Source organism: Argentina silus (genome assembly GCF_951799395.1).
Source record: "Argentina silus genome assembly, chromosome: 14".
Lineage (NCBI taxonomy): Eukaryota > Metazoa > Chordata > Actinopteri > Argentiniformes > Argentinidae > Argentina > Argentina silus.
Window position 1 is genome coordinate 12,560,305 of NC_139668.1, and position 21,344 is coordinate 12,581,648.

At 44.5% G+C, this 21,344-nt stretch overlaps 1 protein-coding gene across 1 annotated transcript in view; it reads right to left on the bottom strand.

Moving 5' to 3' along the window:
* LOC310815370 (seizure protein 6-like) overlaps positions 1-20,494 on the bottom strand; it is a gene marked incomplete at both ends in the record, with an annotated part of 53,555 nt that extends 33,061 nt beyond the window's left edge. The window contains 4 exons of the mRNA XM_083685107.1: positions 8,328-8,461; positions 9,089-9,865; positions 19,988-20,144; positions 20,471-20,494. Coding sequence (XP_083541233.1) covers positions 8,328-8,461; positions 9,089-9,865; positions 19,988-20,144; positions 20,471-20,494 — 1,092 coding nt within the window. The remainder of the gene's footprint in view (positions 1-8,327; positions 8,462-9,088; positions 9,866-19,987; positions 20,145-20,470) is intronic.
* Between the last annotated feature and the right edge of the window lie 850 nt (positions 20,495-21,344).

Consider the following 21,344-nt stretch of genomic DNA (forward strand, 5'->3'; position numbering starts at 1 on the left):
ATTGCGGCTGAGTGGATGAAGAGATGTAACTGATACTGGGTTAATGCTATCAGCAGGAGGAGGTGACCCCCTGACAGGGGCTCTGAGGACAGAACGTTCTCAGCATTGATTCTCCCGGTTCCTGACGCAGTCCCCCTGACCGCCTGCTGGGGATGAAAAGCCTGGATCAAAAACGTACCATACGTAATTGTAACGTATGGTTATAATTATCACCGCCTTTACGACAATCTTGATCCTAATCCTCCTTCATCATCATCATCATCAGCAGCAGCAGCAGCAATATCCAAAGTGTCACAGTAATTCAGATTACTGGCATCATTGCCAGTAAGCAAAACTTTTGTAAAAAGACTATATTTTCACTGTGATGGCACTTCAACGGATAAAGTTAATAATGCACAGTACAATATGTACTGTAGCTAGATGTCTCGTCCGCCTCTGCATCCATGACATTTGAACCTGCTTTTGCTGCACATTTAGAGTACCAAAGCTGCCTCTCCTCTACGCTATTAGTCAAAGAGTACAGAGCAGAGAACTAGAGAAACATGAGTCATTTGATTACTCTCAGTGTTATTAACTGAACTTAGCTCTGTTTGTCTTAATGAGCTGAATCAACACAAGAATGCTCACATCTGTCAGACCAACAGCTGCTAGAAGGCTGCTTGAGGCCATGTTTATTAGCTATGTGCTACTAATCCTGTTAGTCACCTAGCTTTTCATTCTGCATGCTAATTCTCTATTTTCTTCTTTCCCTCATTTTGTTTTCCTTCTCTCAATTATGCTTTACAGTAGGTCTCTGTCTCTCTTGCTCTCTCTCTTGCTCTCTCAGAAAAGCTTGTGAAGCCTACACACCTCCTCCATATCCATCTCTTCCATGATTTTTCTCTCCTTCACTCCAAGTTGCATTCGTTGAGAAGTTAAGAACAGAAGGAAATAATGTTTGAAATCTCAGAAAAAGGTGACATGGGAAGTAAGGATAGTGTGAATGGGGGGAGGAAGAGGGGAGGGAGAGGGGAGGGAGAGGGGAGCGTAAGTGGAGCACCATACAGCGGGGTGAATCAAAGGCAGATGAGCAGTCTGCAGAGAGCTGATAGCTGACCCGTTGAGGCTGACTCACCTCAACCAGAAAAAATACATAAAAAAAACCCAACCAGAAAGGATTCTAAAGTGCAGCACTGCACTCTCTCCACATCTAAAAGCACTGGCTCAGCCACATTCGCCGATTTCAAATCCTCCACCAACAATAACAAGGTACAACACAGGCAGCCTAGTGCAAGGCAGAGGGGGGGAGAGGTAATGGATTTCCCTTCCTCTCCTCTTTTCCTCCTTTTACGCTCTCCCTCTATCGCTCTCTTGCTTTCAGTCATGAGGTGGAGATTTGGCCTCTTTGGGAGTGAGCGTGACTATCCACTTCTGGAGAGGGGCAGTGGTGTCATAGCTGTCACCATGGGGAACCTGTCACAGAGCAAGGCCAGAGCTCGCATCTGCTACCTGGACCTGACTGGACACACAATGTGTATGTTAGAAAACTCTGCATGTAAAGTGTCATGGCAACAGGTAGAATAGGCCACTTAAGAGGTGCTGCTACTTAATAAGTTACCAAATGTCCAGAATGTGAGATACCCCTGGTATCTACCCCATGTCCTAAAGACCGCTTCACCCTCACTACCCCCCCTACACTAACCCTAACCCCAACCCCAACCCTAGAGACCTCTTCACCCCCGCTACCCCCCCTGTACAAGTTCTCTCCTGCTAATAAAATACATTTTTAAAAATAGCCTACTGGCATTACGACTGCCTAGGCCCCTGGTGTGAGCATTGATTACTTTGTCTTATGATGACTGTTGGATAGATGATTCACTTACTTAAAGAAATGTATTGTTGTAAGTCGCTTTGGATAAAAGCATCTGCTAAATGCCATAAATGTAAAAATGTAATGTCTTGGCCACACTGATGCCAAGTTGAGAGAGGTTAGTAGTGTGTTCCAGAAAACAGCTCCTGCATGTTTAAACCTCCTCTCATCTCAGTGAGGGAGCGACACTGAGAGCAACACTGTCACTAAGTGTTGTTAACACAGTCATCCAGGTGCTCAGGAGAACTGGTACTCAGTGAAGCAGACAACAGAAACAGTTACAGTGAGATCAGAGAGCCGGGCTCCTTAGTGCATCTGTTTCCCTCTCCCACAGCCTCAGCACGGTGTGTTAACAAAGCCCACAAAGCCCACCTGCTAATTGCACCTCTCTCAGCTCCTCAGTGGTAGCTTGCAGGCCTCGGGCGGAGCTAATAAGAGAAGGAGAAAGGAGAAAACCCCTATAACAGGCATTGCCCTGTACAAGCAGGTCCTGTAAGAATGAGAGGATGGGGATAGATCACAAAAAGGCACCCCACCATGTCTCTAACACTAACCCTTAAACACCCTCCACTTGAGGTAGTATAGACTCCTTGTAGAGGGGGCCCTATCCCCCTAAATCGTGGCAATCACATTCTGAGACAAGGCCTCCGAGTTTCGATTGAACCTCTCATGGGCCAAACCCATAGATGCAGGTGGAAAATTTGGCCCTGCACTTGGGATAGCAAATCCCTGCGCAACTGAAAGCACCAAGGTCATGCATAAAGAAGCTGTGCTATCCCAGCTTGCTGGCTTGCCTCCCGGGCCTGAATGCAGGGCAATCAGGAGAAAGCATAGACCACGCCTCTTCACTCTGTCCAGAGTGGGAGAAATAAGGCTGACAGGAGGGAATGCGTAAAGGAGTGCATCTGGCCACTGGTGAGTCAACATGTCCGTGAGTGTTGTGATCTATTATCACTAATAACAAACAGCAATGCATGTTGTCCTGAGATGCGTAAAGGTGTATGGCAGCCCTGCCATAACGTTTCCAAATCTCCTGGACGACATCTGGATGGAATCGCGGGCCTCCCCTGCTAGGGGGCCTCCCCGCGACTGTAAATCCGCTCCCAAATTCAGTCTGCCTGTGTTGCTCTGAGAGACAACAGATGGTCGCCGCTGGAGCGTATCCCTCATTGGCGATTGACGTACACCACTGTGGACGCGTTGTCTGGCCTGACCAGGACATGGTATCCCTGTAGGAATGGACAAACATGCCTGAGGGCTAGTAACACGGTGAGCTTAAGAATGTTGATGTAGGCTGTGCTCACAGAGTCTGACCTTCGTGAACTACTCCCCCCATCTCTGTACACAACTTTGCGTGATAGGACTCTCCCCATGGGGCATCCTATCAGCAGTAGGAAGGGGTCTCTCCAACACTGTAATGCGGAGACAAACATGCATTTATGCTGATGCAGAGAGGGGTCAAGGTGGGGTGTTATGACACATTACTGAAAATCTTTCATGAAAAGGAGGCCAAGCGGGACTACCACAATCAAGGAGGCCATGAGCCTCAGACACATCCGTTACAAAACACCTCGGGACATAGCTGAAAAGCCTCACCTGTCCATTGTGGGGGCAGCTCAATCCGAATCAGGGATAAGCAGTCTAGGAAGACAGGCGTGTGCATGCATGCAGATGGGGGTTCATCTGCTGACGTTCGACCATCAAGCCTAGACTTCTTCATGGGTGGAGGGGGTCCAGGAAAGTCGAGATCGAGTTTCACTGCAGCACGCCTGATTGCTTCCGAGAAAGCAAAGTCAGGGATAGACTCCTCACCACACTCACTTGGCTGTGTAACAGGTTGAGCAGAGGGGAGGGGCTCTTTTCCAAGAGCTTTCTCCATCTTTCCCTCTGAGAAATTATTGTTTGAAGCACAACAACACGAAAGATCGCTCTCATTACTCTCATAATGAGAAAGGTCCTCTGCTTCCATAGCCCGGGGTTCCCCAGGCTGCAAGGGCGCTCGCTGAGAGAGCAGAACGGCTGTGAGGCCTCACAATAAGCACTCCTTATACAGCAGTCCAAGAGAACACCGGGTCTCTGGCCCCCGGAGAAGAGAGTGGAGGGCCTGTCTGACACCAGAGTAGAGATGTACCGTGCAGAGGAGCAGGAGTGGAGCAGAGCTTGTTTTAAAGGATGAAGTGGTGTAGCTGACGGCTGTTCAATGAGTCTTTTTCTCAGAGCCATAAGGGAGAGGCAGCTGAGCATCTCATCTCAGCGAGAGAAATACAGGTATACAACTGGACCAGTGTGAGAGTCCTTCATAGGGTTCCACACACTCTCTGCAGAGTTAGGGAATGATATAGAGCAGAGACACGTTCTAACATCCGCTCTCCAGAGGCTGATAAAAGCCAGAAAGAGCTGGTGAAGTTCCTTGTGTGAAGTTTTGAACTGTGGAGGAGTAGCATATAGAAATATTTGTATTAAATATTCAAATATTGCTGAATCGAGCAGACAAATGTATAAGAAGGCCAATAAGATTTATGGATAAGAGAATGCCTGTCTGTGCTGTCACTAAAGGATACAGTAGAGCCAAGGGGGTTGGCTCTTTCTCTTCTGCTGTAACTGGTGGAACATATTTCCTCTCCAGCAGTCAATAAGATCTTGACAAGCTGCTTATATCTCTTTGATCAACATCCATACTGGTTCTCATCCTCAGGTCTAATCTATTTCCATCTTCAATTTCTCTCTGGGGGGAGAGGCAATCATCAGGTGCAGGACATTTGATGGCAGTTGAGAATAAGATTGAAGGCATAGCGTTTCATTACAAGGGCCTTTACCCACACAGCGTCTCTGACTGATACACAGCACTCAGGACAGCACAAGGACAAGGACAGGGGTAATGCAATGGACCCGCCAGACTGACTCCCACAACCAAATCACAATGTTCACTTGTTACATGCACCAACCCTGTAGTGCAGACCTGCTAGCATTTGGCCTCAACATCTAATTTAAATCAAATATATCTGCTTTGCTCTCTCTATTGCAGAAGCCTGTATTCATACAGTATGCTGTATCACAGAGGAGCCATCGCTGTGAAGGAGAACCTGCTCTCCCCAAACGATGGCAGGTAATTAACAGCCCCTTGTTTTCACCACAAGCCTCCTTGTTATGATTGAGTTGTCGGCTATCAGGAGATGAGAGTTGAGTGGTCTGGGTTATTGATTCTAGTCTCTCCAGCAGTAAAAGCCTAAGCCCTACGCTTCCCTGTATTGCTGCAGTAGTGCACCACCCAAACAGTTAAAGCCTGAACTCTGCATTTGTTAAGACAGGGAGCTACTGTGCAATTAACACAGTTAGCTCAGCCCCCTCTCTCTTCCACCACTCCAATTCTAATGAATAAGTCAAAGGGTAGAGACACACATGTTTATGCTAATGGTCTCCATTGCACATGACTCATCGTAGATGACTGAGGTTGAATATGTTATCCTCTGCTGCCACCTTTGTGGAACCTTTCTCTCTCTTGAGCTAATTCTAATGCTATATTTTAGTTTTCTCTTTCTTTGGACCTACAAGGAATAATTATGTTATGTCAAGGTGTGTGCACAGTGGACTGGTATTTACATACAAGATGAACATCTACATGGCACACCCAGAGAGCTAAGGCAGAAGGAAGCCTCTCACAGTGCAGGGATGACACTGTGACAAATGTGTCCCTATCAATCTCTGCCATCAGTCCAGAGAGAGACAGAGACTGTAGAAAGAACTGTACTTTATTGAACTGTTCTGGGGTCTACTTAAGCCTATTGATCACTTAGTCAATACCCTGCACTATCCATGGCTTTAAAGGCCTGCTTATAGACCCTCTCCCACCCAGACCTGGGTCTGACTCATCTCTTAACTGCTGGCATTAGCTAGGCATGGATGTGTTTCTGCTCGGCTAAATAGTATGACTTATTAGCCAGGCTAGTTCATATAACCCTTGCTAGACAAAATAATTAGCTTTTTATTGCTGTAATATTTATAAACAGTTGTGCCCCATGTAATATGATCCCACGTGCAATTCCAAATATCTGTTTAAATCAAAAACAATCACAGAACAGAGAGAGACAGAGAGAGAGAGAGAGAGAGAGAGAGAGAGAGAGAGAGAGAGAGAGAGAGATCACAGGCCTGAGTTTTACAGCCCTACTAGTGAAGTGTCCCCAGCTGGCTGTTTCAAATCAGAGGAGACTGTCGTGACCCTTCATGCTACCTCATCTCTCCAAAAAGTGGTGAGGCGAGAGAGTGGAGATTGATGAAGCCTCACCTCAGAATCAGACCTCTTCTGGTGATGAACTCTCTCTCTCTGTCCTGACACAGACAACCCCACCTCACTGTCTCTACCTTCCCATTCTCCATCTCTCTCTCTCTCTCTCTCTCTCTCTCTCTCTCTCTTACTCACCCCATCTCTTTCTCTCTATCCATCTCTCTCAAAGACGGAGCGTGCAGACACATGCTGCCACACACATTGCCACACTAGTCTAAGGCCCTTGACAGGCCTGCCCTGCATGAAGCTGTGTGGGTAGTAGGTGGCATAGGGACTTTGGTTGAGGGTTGACACCAGTTGTCAGTCAACTACTGGTGAGACGGAGGCAGAGCTTGTCTGTAGACAACTGGATGACTTCATAATAAGCGTAGCTTTTCTGTCTCTCTCTCTCTTTTTACCTCTCTCTACCTCACTCCCTACCTCTCTCTCTACCTCACTCTCTATCTCTCTCTCTACCTCTCTCTGATGGGGCTATACAGGTGTGGGTAACAGGCCACAAGGCAGGCAATTTCACAGAGAAAGAGAAATTGTGGACAAGGAATAATCCACAACAGTCCTTATCTTTATAAAGCCCACATCAAGGAAACCGTTTAAATCCATCGTAAAACGGATGATCAATTGGGCCATTCAGACCCACCTTCTACACAGCCCTCTGGTCTAACAAACACCTTTGAAGTAGATTAATCCCAGAGATTTGCAGATAATAGGAATTATAAACTCTGTCTTATAGCATGAGGACGACACCAATCAACTACAGTATCGAGCCCTAAAGATATCCTAAATGTAGAGAGATGCCCTGCCCTACATCGTCTGAGTTCCACATATTTTTGTCAATTATCTTGTGAATAAGCCCTGTTTAATTAAGTTAAGAGGAGCTGGAGAGACATTTTAACAGGAGGGCATTTAAAGAGTGACGTAAACAAACAAAAGGAGAGGACAGATAATCCATATGCAATTCATTACGGGAGGAACTTTGAATAATGAGAGTAAAGGATAGATGAAGGCTCATATACTGTATATGTATACTGAGAAATGCAGGAGAAGGAAAAATCCACAACAGTCCTTGTCTTTTTAAAGCCCACATCAAGGAAACCGTTTAGCGGATGATGAACTGGGCCATTCAGACCCATGTTCTATACAGCCCTCTGGTCTAGTAAACACATTTTAAGGAGATATATATGTCTATATATGTGTGTTGTCTCAGGTGGTAATAAGCATAGGCAAGGAGAGAGGGAGAATAGAGCATGCTTCCAATTCTCTCTCTCTCTCTCTCTCTCTCTCTCTCTCCCTCCCTCCCTTCCATCACCTCCCTCCCCTTCTCTCCTGCGTCACCGAAGACATGAAGCAGCTGGGATGCATCATCGTGGATGATTTGTGGTACATCTTCATTTTCATCCAACATATATTAGGCCAAGCATCTGGGAGGTCAATGAGGTAATGGCTGTTGTATATTTTATGAAAGCAGGAAGCAGAGACAAAAAGTTAATCATGTGGATGAGAAGGGGGGTTTCAGGTGGGGGCTGGACCACTCTTTAAATCACAGCGTCAGCCTTCTAAAAGGTCAGATGCTGTACAATGACAGTAAATACCATGGTGAGAGAGTGGATAGAGTGGCCATCATCATCTGAAGCACTATCTGGGAGCCAAATGGCCATTTTGGATGTGACATTGGATATCTAATTTGTTATATTTTCTCTGCAGTGTTTGTAATTCCAAGAGAAGAAGACACAAAAGATGTAGGCCTATACATTATTGCTTTTTAAAATTCTCTTGTATTTTCAATACTTACCGAGCAAGCAACTTCAGACTTAAACTATGATCTTTAATGACAGTATGACAGCAACTGTCAACAGTGAAAATTGAATCAATGAACAACACACATAAAAGCCAATAAATTAGGTTAGCTAACTCCACTGTAACCATGTGATGCAAGCTTGATTACTTACATGTGAATAGGTAAGACGAGGGACAGGGTTTGATTGTGTCAGGAGCACAGGGATACGGGTGGAAATTAAACTGAGGGTGGCATACTGTAGGTCATGACACCACAATCACAATTTTGATTCAGATGTCATCTCATCAGCTTATGAGAAGAGAATCCACTTAATATTCTGAGTGGTGCATCTACTGGTCTACATTATTGTTCAAGGACATGAATACGTTTATGGCAGTGGTTCCCACATTCTCTGCTCTGACCTGTATTTCCACTCCGTAGCCCATATAGACTGTCACGGTGTAGCTGCAGTCCACAGAGGAATAGAGCCAGGAGCTGGATGGCTGCGGTGTCTCGATGTAGCCCTCTGGAGCTGTTAGGTTGAAACGACAAGGAACTGCAAGAGACAAAAACCACAGAGTAAAAACACTGAGATCCTGGTAGCAGGACCAGTGAGACCCCAACGGTCATCCCTGTGTGTGCGTGCATGCGTGCGTGTGTGTATGTGTGTGTGTGTGTGTGTGTGTGTGTGTGTCTGAAGGGGACCAGTGGGGAAACTGTAAATTAAAGTCTTCCACTCTCAGATTCTCCCCCTTTCCACCAAAATAACAAGAAAGTGTCTGAAAGTCTCATGTTTCAAACTGTTCTCCCCTCCATTTCAGGAACCCTGACTGAGGGTGAAAGGAGCAGGAATACTGATGTTATAATAAGCCTCTTTGCTGTTTATGTGAGGTGGAAACAGAGGAACGGGACAGCTGTGTCCAAGGCAGAGAGCTGCGATCAAAGGGCAGAATATATCTCTGTTGTAAAATTGATTTTATTTCAGTGAGACTAATCTGACTAAATAAAGGTTGAATAAATACAAAAATGCTTATTTGCCACTGTTCATGACATCCTTGTGATAAAAACAGACCAATGAACACACTATCCGTTCCACTCATGCAAAGATGGGTTTCATACTGTATACTATGTGATGATAAGAGTACCATTTAATGAAATGTAGAGGTGCTGTAGACTGTATTACCTGGGCTCCGCATGCTGGTGGTGATGGTGGTTGTGGTAATGGTGGTCGTGGTGGTTTCGTCTTCCAAATCACCAGGTAACTGAGACATCACCATAAGGTCATCGCTGCCTGGGCTTCTGTTGTCATCTGCCTTCGCTGCATCCTTCTCCACTAGTGGGGTCAAGGCTGTGGTTGCAGTTGTAGTTGTGGTCAGGACCTCTGACTGTTTCTGACCATCAATATGAGCAGCATGGTTGGGAGTGTGCAGGCGTGGAGGGGGGACAAATGTGTGCATGATGGGGGTGGTCAGGATGTCCACGGTAATAGCTTCCTCCTCTGTCCCTGTGCTCTCTGTCCTGCCATTGGTCAATTCCCTGTTCTGTGCCATGGAGACATGCCGTTCTGGCGAAGCGCTGCCCGCTGTTGCCAGCAGAGATGTGGCTGCCATGGTAGCAGCGGTTACAGCAACATCAGAAAAAGCTGGCACTTCTTCATGTGACACAGCATGAGTGGAGGGGTCCACAGTGAAGTGAGGACTGGAGGCTGGCCTAGTAGGATAAGAGGCCACCCCCCCGGTGTCCTCCAGGTAGCGTTGCTGACCCCTGACCCCCTGGGCCTGGGGTGTCTGCTGGGTTAGGAAACTCCTGAAGAGAGGATGGTGGTTGGGGATGTTGAGGGGAGGCGCTGTGGTCACCACGGGATGCACTCTCTCAGGGTCCCAGCTGGTGGGGTACAGACTGGCTCCACTCTCCAACTGCCCCCTCTGGGTGATAGACTTCCCATCCTTCAAAACAGAGCCTAGAAAGATCCAAACACAAGAGATGCTGTGTCAGTTAAATCATATCAAACAAGATATCACCAAAGGATAAAGTGTATACAGACAGTTCAGTTTAAACTTTCTTCTCTACTTTTTCTTTTTCTCCTGTGAATGGATTTTTTTCTGCATCACACATGCTTAATTACATCACACATGCCTACTTACAAAACAAGGAAATCGGTTGCATGTCCTGTTACACACCTACACAGGATGTTCTGAGGGAGAGGCTGATGGGGCACCTTGTGACCCTTACGACACTATTTAACAAGGCCATCCACGCAATTCACCAAATACCAGCATTCACCAAATACCAGTACTGCAGCACTGATACCTCTGTAGATGATCACCTGGAACAAGAGGCCCCTCTGGAAACCTAGAGCAGTAAAGCCTAAACGAATTTCTGTAATAGCTAATTTCAAAAGGTTTCCCTCCTCCCCCTTCACTAGTTAATGAGAGTGAATATTCATCCCTGAGCAGCTTTAATGAGCAGATATGATTTGTCTAGCAGAGATGATGGCTCTCCCCCACATGCACCTGGCGAGATCTAATCTGGAGCCCTTCAGGAGGCTGCCGTACGCCGGGGGAAGTGTTCCTTTCTTCACAATGCTTCATTTCCACCCTAATGGCTCTCCCTCTTACGGAGCTAATAGCAATCTGCTTCAAACAATCAGCTCTTATTATACCAGCACCGCGTCGCACACAGCACTTCATTCAGCAGGCAGCACACATTTCTCAGCAATACCGAAGACTGATCTGACACATCAAGCTCCCCTAAAAAAAAAAGATGATATCTCAAACCAAACAGAACTGACTGACAATATTTCTCCTCGCTTCTGAGATGTCAAAAAGCACAATGTACACATCTTTTCTCCCGAGAGCGGCAAGAGTTTTGTAAAGGATCGACTCCTTGGCTCAGATTAAAATATCCACCCGTCGTGTCAGTCATGCTCATGCAGATGACACATGAAAGTTGTTGCCAAGGGAAGGAAACTGTCAGTCAAAAACACAGACACAGACACTTTAGATCATTGTTGGTAAAAGTTCAACATTTGAAATAATCTTATATTGAAATTATTCATACTATTTGTAAAGAGAAAACAACAACAAATGAACACGAAGCAAATGACTCAAAATAAAGGGACTGCATACTGTTTTTCCTTGTGTTATGGTACCATACTTTACCATACTTTTATAATGGCCTAGCTCTAATGTGTTCACTGCATGCCGATTCATGAAATCAAAGACCCCCAACCCACAGACTGATATAAAAAACAATGGTGGGTGCAGAAACTGTCCCTGGAGATTAACTGCAAAGCAGATAAACCAAGTCTAACGGTTTATGAACTGAGGCTGCCTCGCACATGTAAATTGTGTCACCACAGTCGAGGACAGGGATGCAGAAAACCTGTAAAAAAAACGTTTAACATGCATTTTAAAATACAGTTTACCATCAATCCAAATGCCCAGGTACTTGTAATGTGGAACTTGTTCAATCTGGACTCCTTTCAGGGTGCACACATGCAGATCATTGTAATCAGTATTAAGGGATAGTGGTCCTCTGTGGCTCAGTTGGTAGAGCATGGCGCTTATGTTGTGGGTTTGATTCCCGCTGGGACCATATATACTGAAAAATGTATGCACTCACTGCAATGTGAGTCACTTTGGATAAAAGTGTCAGCTAAATGGCATATATTATATTATTATATATTATTATTATATTATTATTTATATTTAAACATACATTTAGTTTTGTCCTCATTCAGCACCAGTTTAAAATCAAAAAGTGATTTTTTTAATAAAAAGGTTGCTGAAGGTCAATAATAGCCTGAGGGGGCACAGGAATACTAATGGCGGATAACCTCTGTCGTAGGAGGGCATCAACCATATCAACAACTTTAGAGAGGTCAATATAGAGGGTTGCCCAGTGCTGTTTCTTATCCAATGAGATCAGAATGTCATTCATAACTAGGGAAGCAGCAGAGATGGTGCTATGTCCAGACCTAAACCCACCATTAAAATGCAATCTATTGGTAAAAAGGACTGCATCTGAGAATTGATCAGGGACTCCATTATTTTTGCTAAGCAAGAAAGCCTTGAGATAGGGTGGTAATTATTCAAGACGCTGGCAGTACATTGGCCACCTTCCACACTTTGGAAATGTCCACAAGAGAGAATTGTCATGTTAAAAATATGGGCCAGAGGTTCAGCTATTAAAAGGGCAGAGAGCTGAAGGAGATATGGATCAAGCATGTCAACCCCTGTAGACTTTTTAACATCAATCTTACACAAAACCTCAAACACCTCCTTGGTAGAAAAACAACGGATGGAGAATTTAGGGTCATTGTCAGCCAGTGGGGTAACTTAGCTAGGCTCTCTGTCTGATCTGGGATATTTAAATAAATGTTTCTTTCATATAGTTAGCCTGCAGAGATAAAATGTTGATTAAAGGCATCACATTCTTTTTTGTATCCGTAATGATGTTAGAACTGGATAAAACTGGTTGAGTTAGAGAGGGAGAGGAACTATTCCATTTCAGTGATTTAACTGCTTTCCATAATGTAGTTGCTTCACCACCAGAATCAGAGATAGGGTTTAAATAGTAACTTGATTTAGCCTTCTTAATCATGGCAGGACATCTGTTTCTGAGATGTCTGAAGGATAGCCAATCAGTAGCTTAATCAGTACGTGTACATAGCCTGTGCACATCTCCCTCTTTTCCCCGTCCTCTCATTGTCTTATGACAGGTGGTGTCATTCATACACAGCGCTCAGAGGCTCGACCAACCTGTCTTGCAGGATGTGGAACCAATCTGAAGATCTGAAGATTGGAAAGCATCCACGATAATATAGATCCTAATTTGTGAGATTCATGCGTCCTCCCTTTGCTTTCTATGGGACTGATACTTATGTTACGAAACCGTGAAAACTCGATATACATTGTTAGTTGCTGTTGTTTGATGTCACTTATAGAACAATTTATATGCACTGTTAAGTTTGCACAGCTGCAGTTAAATCACCCGTTTCGTTCCATCTGAAATGTGAGTTGCTCAGCTGGCTGGCTCACTGAACAATCTATGATAGTTTTCATGTATATTTCCAAACTAAATAACAGTTGCACCTAACCCTAACTCTAGGAAGGAGCCGTGCTATCTGACACGAGACAATTCCGTCCTCAACACAAAGACAACACAAAAGGCTAACACAAAGACACACAAAAGGCTTATTTTGAGAGAGATGAACTGCCTTGAGGAGCACTTTGATGTTTATCATTTGGGTTTTTCAAAGACTGCAATAGAAAATATGCTGATCTTGAATAAACCATGAATTCAATATCAACCACAATAAATACATTCTCAACAATATGGCTGTGAGGTTCGAGCTAAGGCTTAACATTCTCAGGGAAGCACGGTCGATCCAGTGCACTGGGCTGTAACTGGGCTAAATCATCTCCACCGTTGTCTATGAATTATGGAACGCCCTGGTGTCAGTTTCACCTGTGTGGCCGGGGCCTCCCTCTGGGCTGAGTGGTGCTCAGGCTCCTAAATCAACATGGAACACAGGGGAGGGCATGTTCTCAGATTGTTTTTTCTCTCTCTCTCTTTCTCTCCCTCTCTCCCATGAACAAAGCACAGCCCTCCTCTTCAATCTCAGCTGTATCATGAAGTGAATCTTGACAAATTCTTATCATGGCGGATGCTAAATTAAAAGTGCACCGGGGATATAACAATAGCGTGAAGGAGAGGGAGAACTCCTACTGTGCCTCAAATTGAATTTCTTTGATTTGTGTCCTCCTGTTAGATTGTTGCCTACTTATGTGCAGCACACAGGAGGCCCCATAATGAATATGTTTGGATGGGGCAGCGCTGGCCATGTGTTTCTGGCAGCCTCTCATTACGTGGGCAGAGAGATCAGAGAGAGACTGAGAGCTGCAGCAGCGTTATCATGTGCATAGCCCGGGGTAGCTACAGCACACAGCCGTGGATAGCATGGTCACATGTACGTACAGTAGTCCATCTTCATCAACTGAAGCTACATAAGGAATGCTTAAAACTCATCAGGGCCAAAAAATATGGATGTTGTCTATGTAAACTCATGTGTCTGGTTAAATGGGTTCTATTGCTTGTAATAGCTGACTACATCACTCAATCTGATGAACACTGTACATGTCTAGTTTACCACAAACCACAAATTGCAACAATACTTTGGCAAAATTGATTGCAGGGCAGCTCTCCTTTGCAACTGAACACGGACTCTTAATCCAATTTAGCCTGTGGCAAAATGTTCATGGGTGAGATTTCTCCATCTGTATACTGATTGTAAAAAAATCAAGCAAGGGACATTCATTCACACATTCTTAATAACGGCAGGTATTCAAGCCGAATGACCTCAAAGATTCCTCTGCATTCAAGGCTCCACTGATTTGTACTGCAAGTATACAACTGAGACTTGAGAGGTGGACTGCAGTGATTCTGCTGAGAGATGTAGTCTCAGTCCCTTGTCACTACCTGGACGGCAAACATCTGTCATTATTTCATTGTCACTAAATCCTTTGAAAACGTCAGGAGTTCACATAGAGCAATTCACATAGAGTAGGGGACTAGGATAGGTTACACGTTGATTGGTACTGGTGGAACACAACCATAATAGGCTGCGGCCATATTCTCATTCAGAAGGTGCTTTTGTCCCTCTTGCCCTGTAAAACTGTGTCCTTTAAAGTTCCCTCAGAGACCTTTGGAAAAAGGTCATTCTCCTATCTTCTCTTATCTCCATAATGACCAGGGACAAAGAACAGGAAGGCCAGATCAATGCAAGGACAGTGCTATCAGTGCAGCGATATTGATCCCTGGCTGAGAGGAGCCCAGTGATGCACTCTGCAGAGGAGAGCCTGCTTTCCCTCAGTATTGCAAGCCAGGGGGCAGAAAGCAGTACAGGCCCAATCCCAATACTCTAACCTGGTCTGTTTTAAGCAGCATTGGTTTTGTCATCATATTATTATTCATTAAATTTTCAATAATGGTTGTAGTACCCCACAATTGAGGCATCAAGAGAAAATGAAACATGCTAGAGAACATGAACTTTGAAACCGGGTATGAAAAAACAGGGTATGAATCTAAAGTCTGGAAAGTTGGAAAGGAATCAGATGGTATACTTTCTAGACACTGTCATTGTATGTGACAGCAAGGACTCAAGTATGTCTCCACTTAACACAAGTGGTTCATGAAAGCCAAGCCGTTCTCTCAACAGCACCGTAGCCAATCCTTCTGCCTTCAAGTGTTTTGGGATTTGCTCAGTTTGGTGTGAAGTTGGAGAGCTGAGCGACTGGTTTGCCTGTCAGGAGCCACCCCTGAGGCGTGATACCGAGATTAGACTACTGGTGACATGCAGACTCCAGTACAGTGCCGTCTCTCCCTATACGCAGACTACATGCTGCACCACTGAGTAAATTAAAAAAATAAATAAAAAATATTGGTTTTGCTGGTGAGGAATAGTATATATGTTGGTTGTTACTCCGCAACTTCCATTTGAGCAATTTCCCTATTAAAAACATGTTTGGCTGTTATGGGGGGGTGGCTAGTGTGAAGGGGGGCCCCAACATTTAGGGCCCCATAATAGGTTGAGCACTATTCACTGGGAAACTGATGGCCAACATCTATATTACCTATGTGAGGCATTATTGAAATGGGTCAATTGTATGAGGAGTAATGCAATGTACATTTCATAAAAAGCAGTAACACTGAGAAAAGCACTGAAGTTATAGTAACAGATTTTCACTCTATTTAAGGCTGTGCTTTTAAGACTTGACAGTAGGGCAATGCCCACAATGTTTCATAGAATTATCTCTAATTGAAATCCTGCACTTTTATGCCTCATCCTTCTAAATCCTCTTGGTGGAACCCTTTTTTTCTAGATTCTGCCAGTCTTTTTGTTTGTTTGCTGCAAACATTCACTCTTGAGCAGCAGATTAGCAGTGCTGGCTCTTTGTGAAGCTGTACAAAGCTGGAGCAATTAAAGGCTTTTCTCTCCTTAACAAGCTCTAATCCAGACATGCTTTTAATTCATTTGATTTCTCTCACTGGCTGTGCCAGAACTCAGGGCCTGCAAGCGCTGACTCACAGTGTGGCAATCAGAGGCTCAGTCAGTACAGGGTGCTGGGTGCTGGGAGCTCCATCACTTCTACAACCAGGGAGATACGCACGCATGCGCACACACACGCACGCATGCACACGCACACACACACACAGCCTGCCAACTACTGAACCTCACAACTCCAAGCGAGAGTTGGGGGAAATATGGGGAGGAGAATCCAAACAGAATAACTGAGGGGATCACACTGTTTGGCAGCTTTAAAGCACAACACTGCCAGAAATGGTAATTTCAGTGGAAAGCTAGCTAGCCAAATTATCAACATTAGATATGCTTTGCTGTTAACAAAATATAGCCAAACCTTCACATGGAAACTGACATTATTACACACACTTAGTATATACTTAGTACATGTATACTTACAGTATATTAAGTACATTGGAAAGAAAAGTGTTCGCTTGGGTTGTCCAACAATGCTCTCCAGAGATCTCTCCCCATTCTCCTGACCCTACACAGCAGGTTGACACCATACACTGGCTAAATACGCAAGGAGTCGTCAACAAGCAGTTTGCAGCCTAATCAGGCTTTTAAGGTGATGCAAAGGAGAAGATGTTGGATAATAGTAAGCCTCTCATTTACAGGCTTCATTATCTCATTATCCTGAGAGGAGTAAGCAGAAACAAATCTCAGATCGGTATGGTGCACAAGCACATGATGTTGTCTCAGATTCCACCATTTGCCCCTCGCCATTTCCACTGATGTTACATTACAATGTCATTACAAGCTGATTAGACTACAATGGCTGTGCAGTATTCTTACAGCAACATCAAAGAAAACAATGAGAAACAAATCGTAATTATTGTACCGTTTATTATCATGATCTCACTGGCTCACTGGGATTGGATTCCCATTGCCTTACAGCAGGTGCTAGTTCTTCTCATTGACTAGTTGAGTAGGAGGCTGAGCAGGCCCTTCGCCTTATTTTAGTGTTGCTCAGTACCGCCTCCTTTCAAAAAACATGATCAGAATTTACCCCTTGCTCTTGGCTGCATCATGTATCACCATTGGTAAGAGCAGTGTAATCATCTGTTAGTTGAATGGTTTGTGTTGATGAGGGATTTGGGATACTGTGCCCTGCATAAGTAATTGGACAGTGAAGCATTTCTTCTTCTTTTGGCTCTATACTTCAAAAAATGTGGATTTGAAATCAAACATTATCATGAGATTAAAGTATAGATTATCAGCTTTTATTTTAAGGGTATTGTTGTGCATGTTGTATAGTTTTGTACACTTTTGGATTTGATTGACTTGGCCAGTCAAGAATATTCCTCTTTTTGGGGCTGAAAAACTCTGTAGTTGCTGTCTTACTGTATGATTAAACACCATCCAATACATTTGCTTGTACTCAAACAGATAAGATGATTCTGTACACTTCAGAATGCATTCTGCTGCTGCCGTCAGCAGTTACATCACTGACTAAGACAAATTAGACAGTTCTAATGGCAGTCATACTTTAGATTCCCAAACTAAAACATCCCCTCCACAGATAAGGTGCTACTGGAAACTGTGGATCTCGGGCAGTTCCTTTTTTCTCCAAACTATCTCCTCTTGCAATCACTCTGTAACATAATAATGTTCATCTTATCTGTTCACAAGACCTTTCTCCAGACCTCTATGGGTCTGGAGAAAGGTGATGACGTGACAAACGATGTGACAGAACACACCTGACTAACTTGAAACCCCTGTCAAACTAATTGTCCCATTACTTTTGGTGCCCTGAAATGGAGGGTCTATGTATAAAAAGTGTTTTCTGGTGAAACCAATATTTACACAAATACCATAAAATAAAAGGTGAGAATTTCTACTTTAACCTCATAGTAATTGTTTGATTTTAGATCCAAACTTTTGGAGTAGAGAGCCAAAAGAAGAAAATATTCTTCACTGTCCCGTTACTTACGCAGGGCACTTTATGTACAGTACAGGCCAGAAAACAAAAGGAATCAAAAACTTCAAAAAGCCACTTGGGGTTAAAATAATTTGAGCTGCTTTATTAATTACTGTCTGATTCAAAGCCATTGCAGAATATTTTGTTTTGAAAACCATAGTGGTGGTCCAAACCATTTTGTCGTCAATAAGACAATTATATCAATGGGCTTTTGTAGCTCATAAATAGCCCCACTTAGTCCATCACTGCAGTGTATTTGCCAACAGAACTTGACAGGCTGGTTCGGGACTTTGGGTAGAGTGATTACTCCATCAGCCAGGGCTGGCATCACTGTGGAGTTATGGCCAGGCCTTGTCAGTAGCTTTCCGCCTGCGCACACACACACACGCACAGTCTGTAGGTCAATCCCTCTGTCAGAGCACTTATCATAGACCAAGCCAAAGGGAACTGACCAGACAATCCGGTCAGTTGTTCGTGGTTAATTGGCTTATTCCAGCGGTGCACAGATACCATCTGGAGTACCCCATATCAGGCTGACATGGCATTAAAATCCTTTATTGTCAGGTACTAAGATTCAATGGGTGAGTTGTTTGTTACTGCAGCTGCTGCTATGGGGGAAAGATGGGAGATTCTCTACAAATTACAATTAATACACCGATGGTTGTTATAAAGTTGATGCAAATTCATTTGATAGCTAGCCTGACTGTATGGAGAATATATTTGTGTTGATTGGGGCTAGTTGAGGGATGAGAAAAGCTGAAAGGGATCCAGGCAGGCGGCAGATGGAGAGTGTCATTGCAGGAATAGGATGCTTAAGGGTTACAGCACCACAATGCTGTTGCCTGTCAATGCTGCCTCAACATCACACTTCAGGGGTCGCTCTCCCCGTACAGAAAACATAGCCAACATGAATCAGGCTGCAGCACTGGTGAAGGAGACGTATGTACATGAAGACGTTGTTTTCAAGAGAAAATGATGCTAACAATCAATCGCGGTGTTGTTTTTACGGCAGCCAGTTGGAGCAGCTGCTACGTCTGGCTTCATCATTTTCATGGCCGACTCTGTATCAAACAGTTGGTTGGTCGGCACGTTATGTGAGAATGAATGTGTTGTGAAACAAACTGCCGTCTCATAAGCACAGGCAGTGTTGTCTATTCTGGTGCCGTGAATACATAAACTGAGGTAATTATAATATCTGTAGAGGCTTGTACTGTGAGTGCCTTCAGTTTCACCAAAGCATACTGTAACCTTGACAGTGACTGAAAAGACAGTTGACCCGAAGCCCCCCAATGAATCTCAACATGAAGCCCACTGTCACACTCATTCAGCTGTACTGTTTATACCGATCAGATCTAGTCCCACTTGCTCTCAACCTGAAGCTCAGCGCACTGCAGAGCCATGTCTGGACCCGGTAGCAGGTGCATCTGTCTAACTGTGTCTGTATGCCCCTCCTGTCTCCATCAATCCCAGGTTTCACCGTCATCAAAATAAACACACAGAGACATCCTGCTATGTCTCACAACAAACAGTGTGCACAGCACAGTACAAACCATCAAAGGCAATTTCATCTTCTGGAGGCAGGCTCAGTGGATAAAAAAGGAGAAGTGGAAAGAAAGAGGGACTGAATGAGAAAAAGAGTGGCGGAGAGGGGGGAGGGGGAGACCTTGGAGGAGTAGGAGAGAGGGACTGAATCATAATAGGAGTAAGCAGAGAGTGATCAAGTAGAAAGGTGATTGAGAGGCAGAGGTGGAGAAAAAGACGAATGGAAGGATGAGGAAGAGATTGATGGGTGGATGAGGACGGAAAGGTGTGGCGACTTTTCTTTCGGTAGCGCCTCCCTTAAAAGAAACACTGAGCCACACATGCGGTAAAGAAGCCTGTGAGAGAGGGAGTCTGGGATACAAATGAGCTGCTGACAGCCTGCAATGCAATTAGATGAAGAAATATGGGTGGGCAGCATGTGGAGACGTGGGACCTATCAATGCCTGGCAGCTGTAGGGAAGATCAAGCACCCAGCCTCTGCCTCTGCAACTGCCACTGCTACTCTCTGCTAGGAAAGAGGTTCTACCCAGAACCTTTCAGCCACTCCACTCCCATAGACATGATTACACCCTGGTCAGACGCATCCTCATCACCGCCACCATCATCATCATTATCATCATCCTCATCAGTGAGGGCACAGTTGGAGAATAGGGAGAGCAGGTCGTGGCGCAACAGCGACGTAACCTTTAGCTGGATTGGGGAGCCCCGCAAAAATACTGTATTCCAAGCATGAGAAAACATATCTAATTCCATTTGGTGATTCTGTGTCCAGTAATCCCCTATCTTCCCTTTCTGTGCTCCATGGTATGAGAGAAGGGTCGTTAATATCACAGAAGGAGGTGAAAATGAAAAGGGAGAGAGATACAATCTTCACTGCCACTGCTTCGCTCCCTACAGTATATACAGTATGGAGCCCTCTCCCTCTCCCTCCACATGCACACACACACATACATACACACACACACACACACACACACACACACACAGACACAGACGAGCGATATACCATCTCCCACCATTCCGAGGGCACTGAAAGCCATTTCTCTGTGCCATTAACAGCTGTAATGGGGTCATATGGAGGCTGGTGAGACCATTATGAGTGTGTCTGTTATGGGTGTTGACTGTGTACCTGAGCCTGTAGTGTGTTTTTCAACACATATTGTGATGGACAAATTGAGGACAAGCAGAAGAAGCAAAACAGAGCAGTGTAGCAAGTTATGTAGGTGTGTGAATAAATGCTCGCAATCAAACAAAGTAGAAACGGTTATGACAATTTAAAGGAGAAATTCTGTGAACAGCAATTGAGGCAAATACAATATCTACACTCACAACACAGTCTGAGCCTAGATTTGCTTAGGAGCAGGCAATCAATAAGAAAATAAGAAAAAAAAAGAAAAAAAAAAAAGAAAAAAAAAAGGAATTCAGCACATAAGGAAGAAAAAAGTAGGACATCAATTTCTCATTCTTCAAAGACACGAAAAAGCTGAAAAACACTAAATGGCCACTAACTGAATACTGTGTGTGGAAGCGTTAGCAGAAATAACATTGTTATTTATACAGGAGAACCGAACGGATTCCCAACCTTGGAGCCAGCTCTATTTTCCCTGTTTAGAGTGTGGTGGTGGATGTACAGTAGCGGTGCGTTCCACATGGCTGCCTGCCTTCAGTGAGCTGACAGCCACAGAAATGAGAGTTTACTGCTCTCAGGCGGAGCCAGATAAGCCACAGATGGGCCTCTCTATTCTACAGGTCGAGAGGGACCTCAGACCGCAACACAGAGGAGGGGGGGGTGATAGAGGGAGAGGGGGGGAAGATAGAGCAGATAGAGAGTGTGTGGAGGAGAGGAGAGACGTGAAAGAGAAAAATAAGGATAAAGGCAAGTGAGGCAGG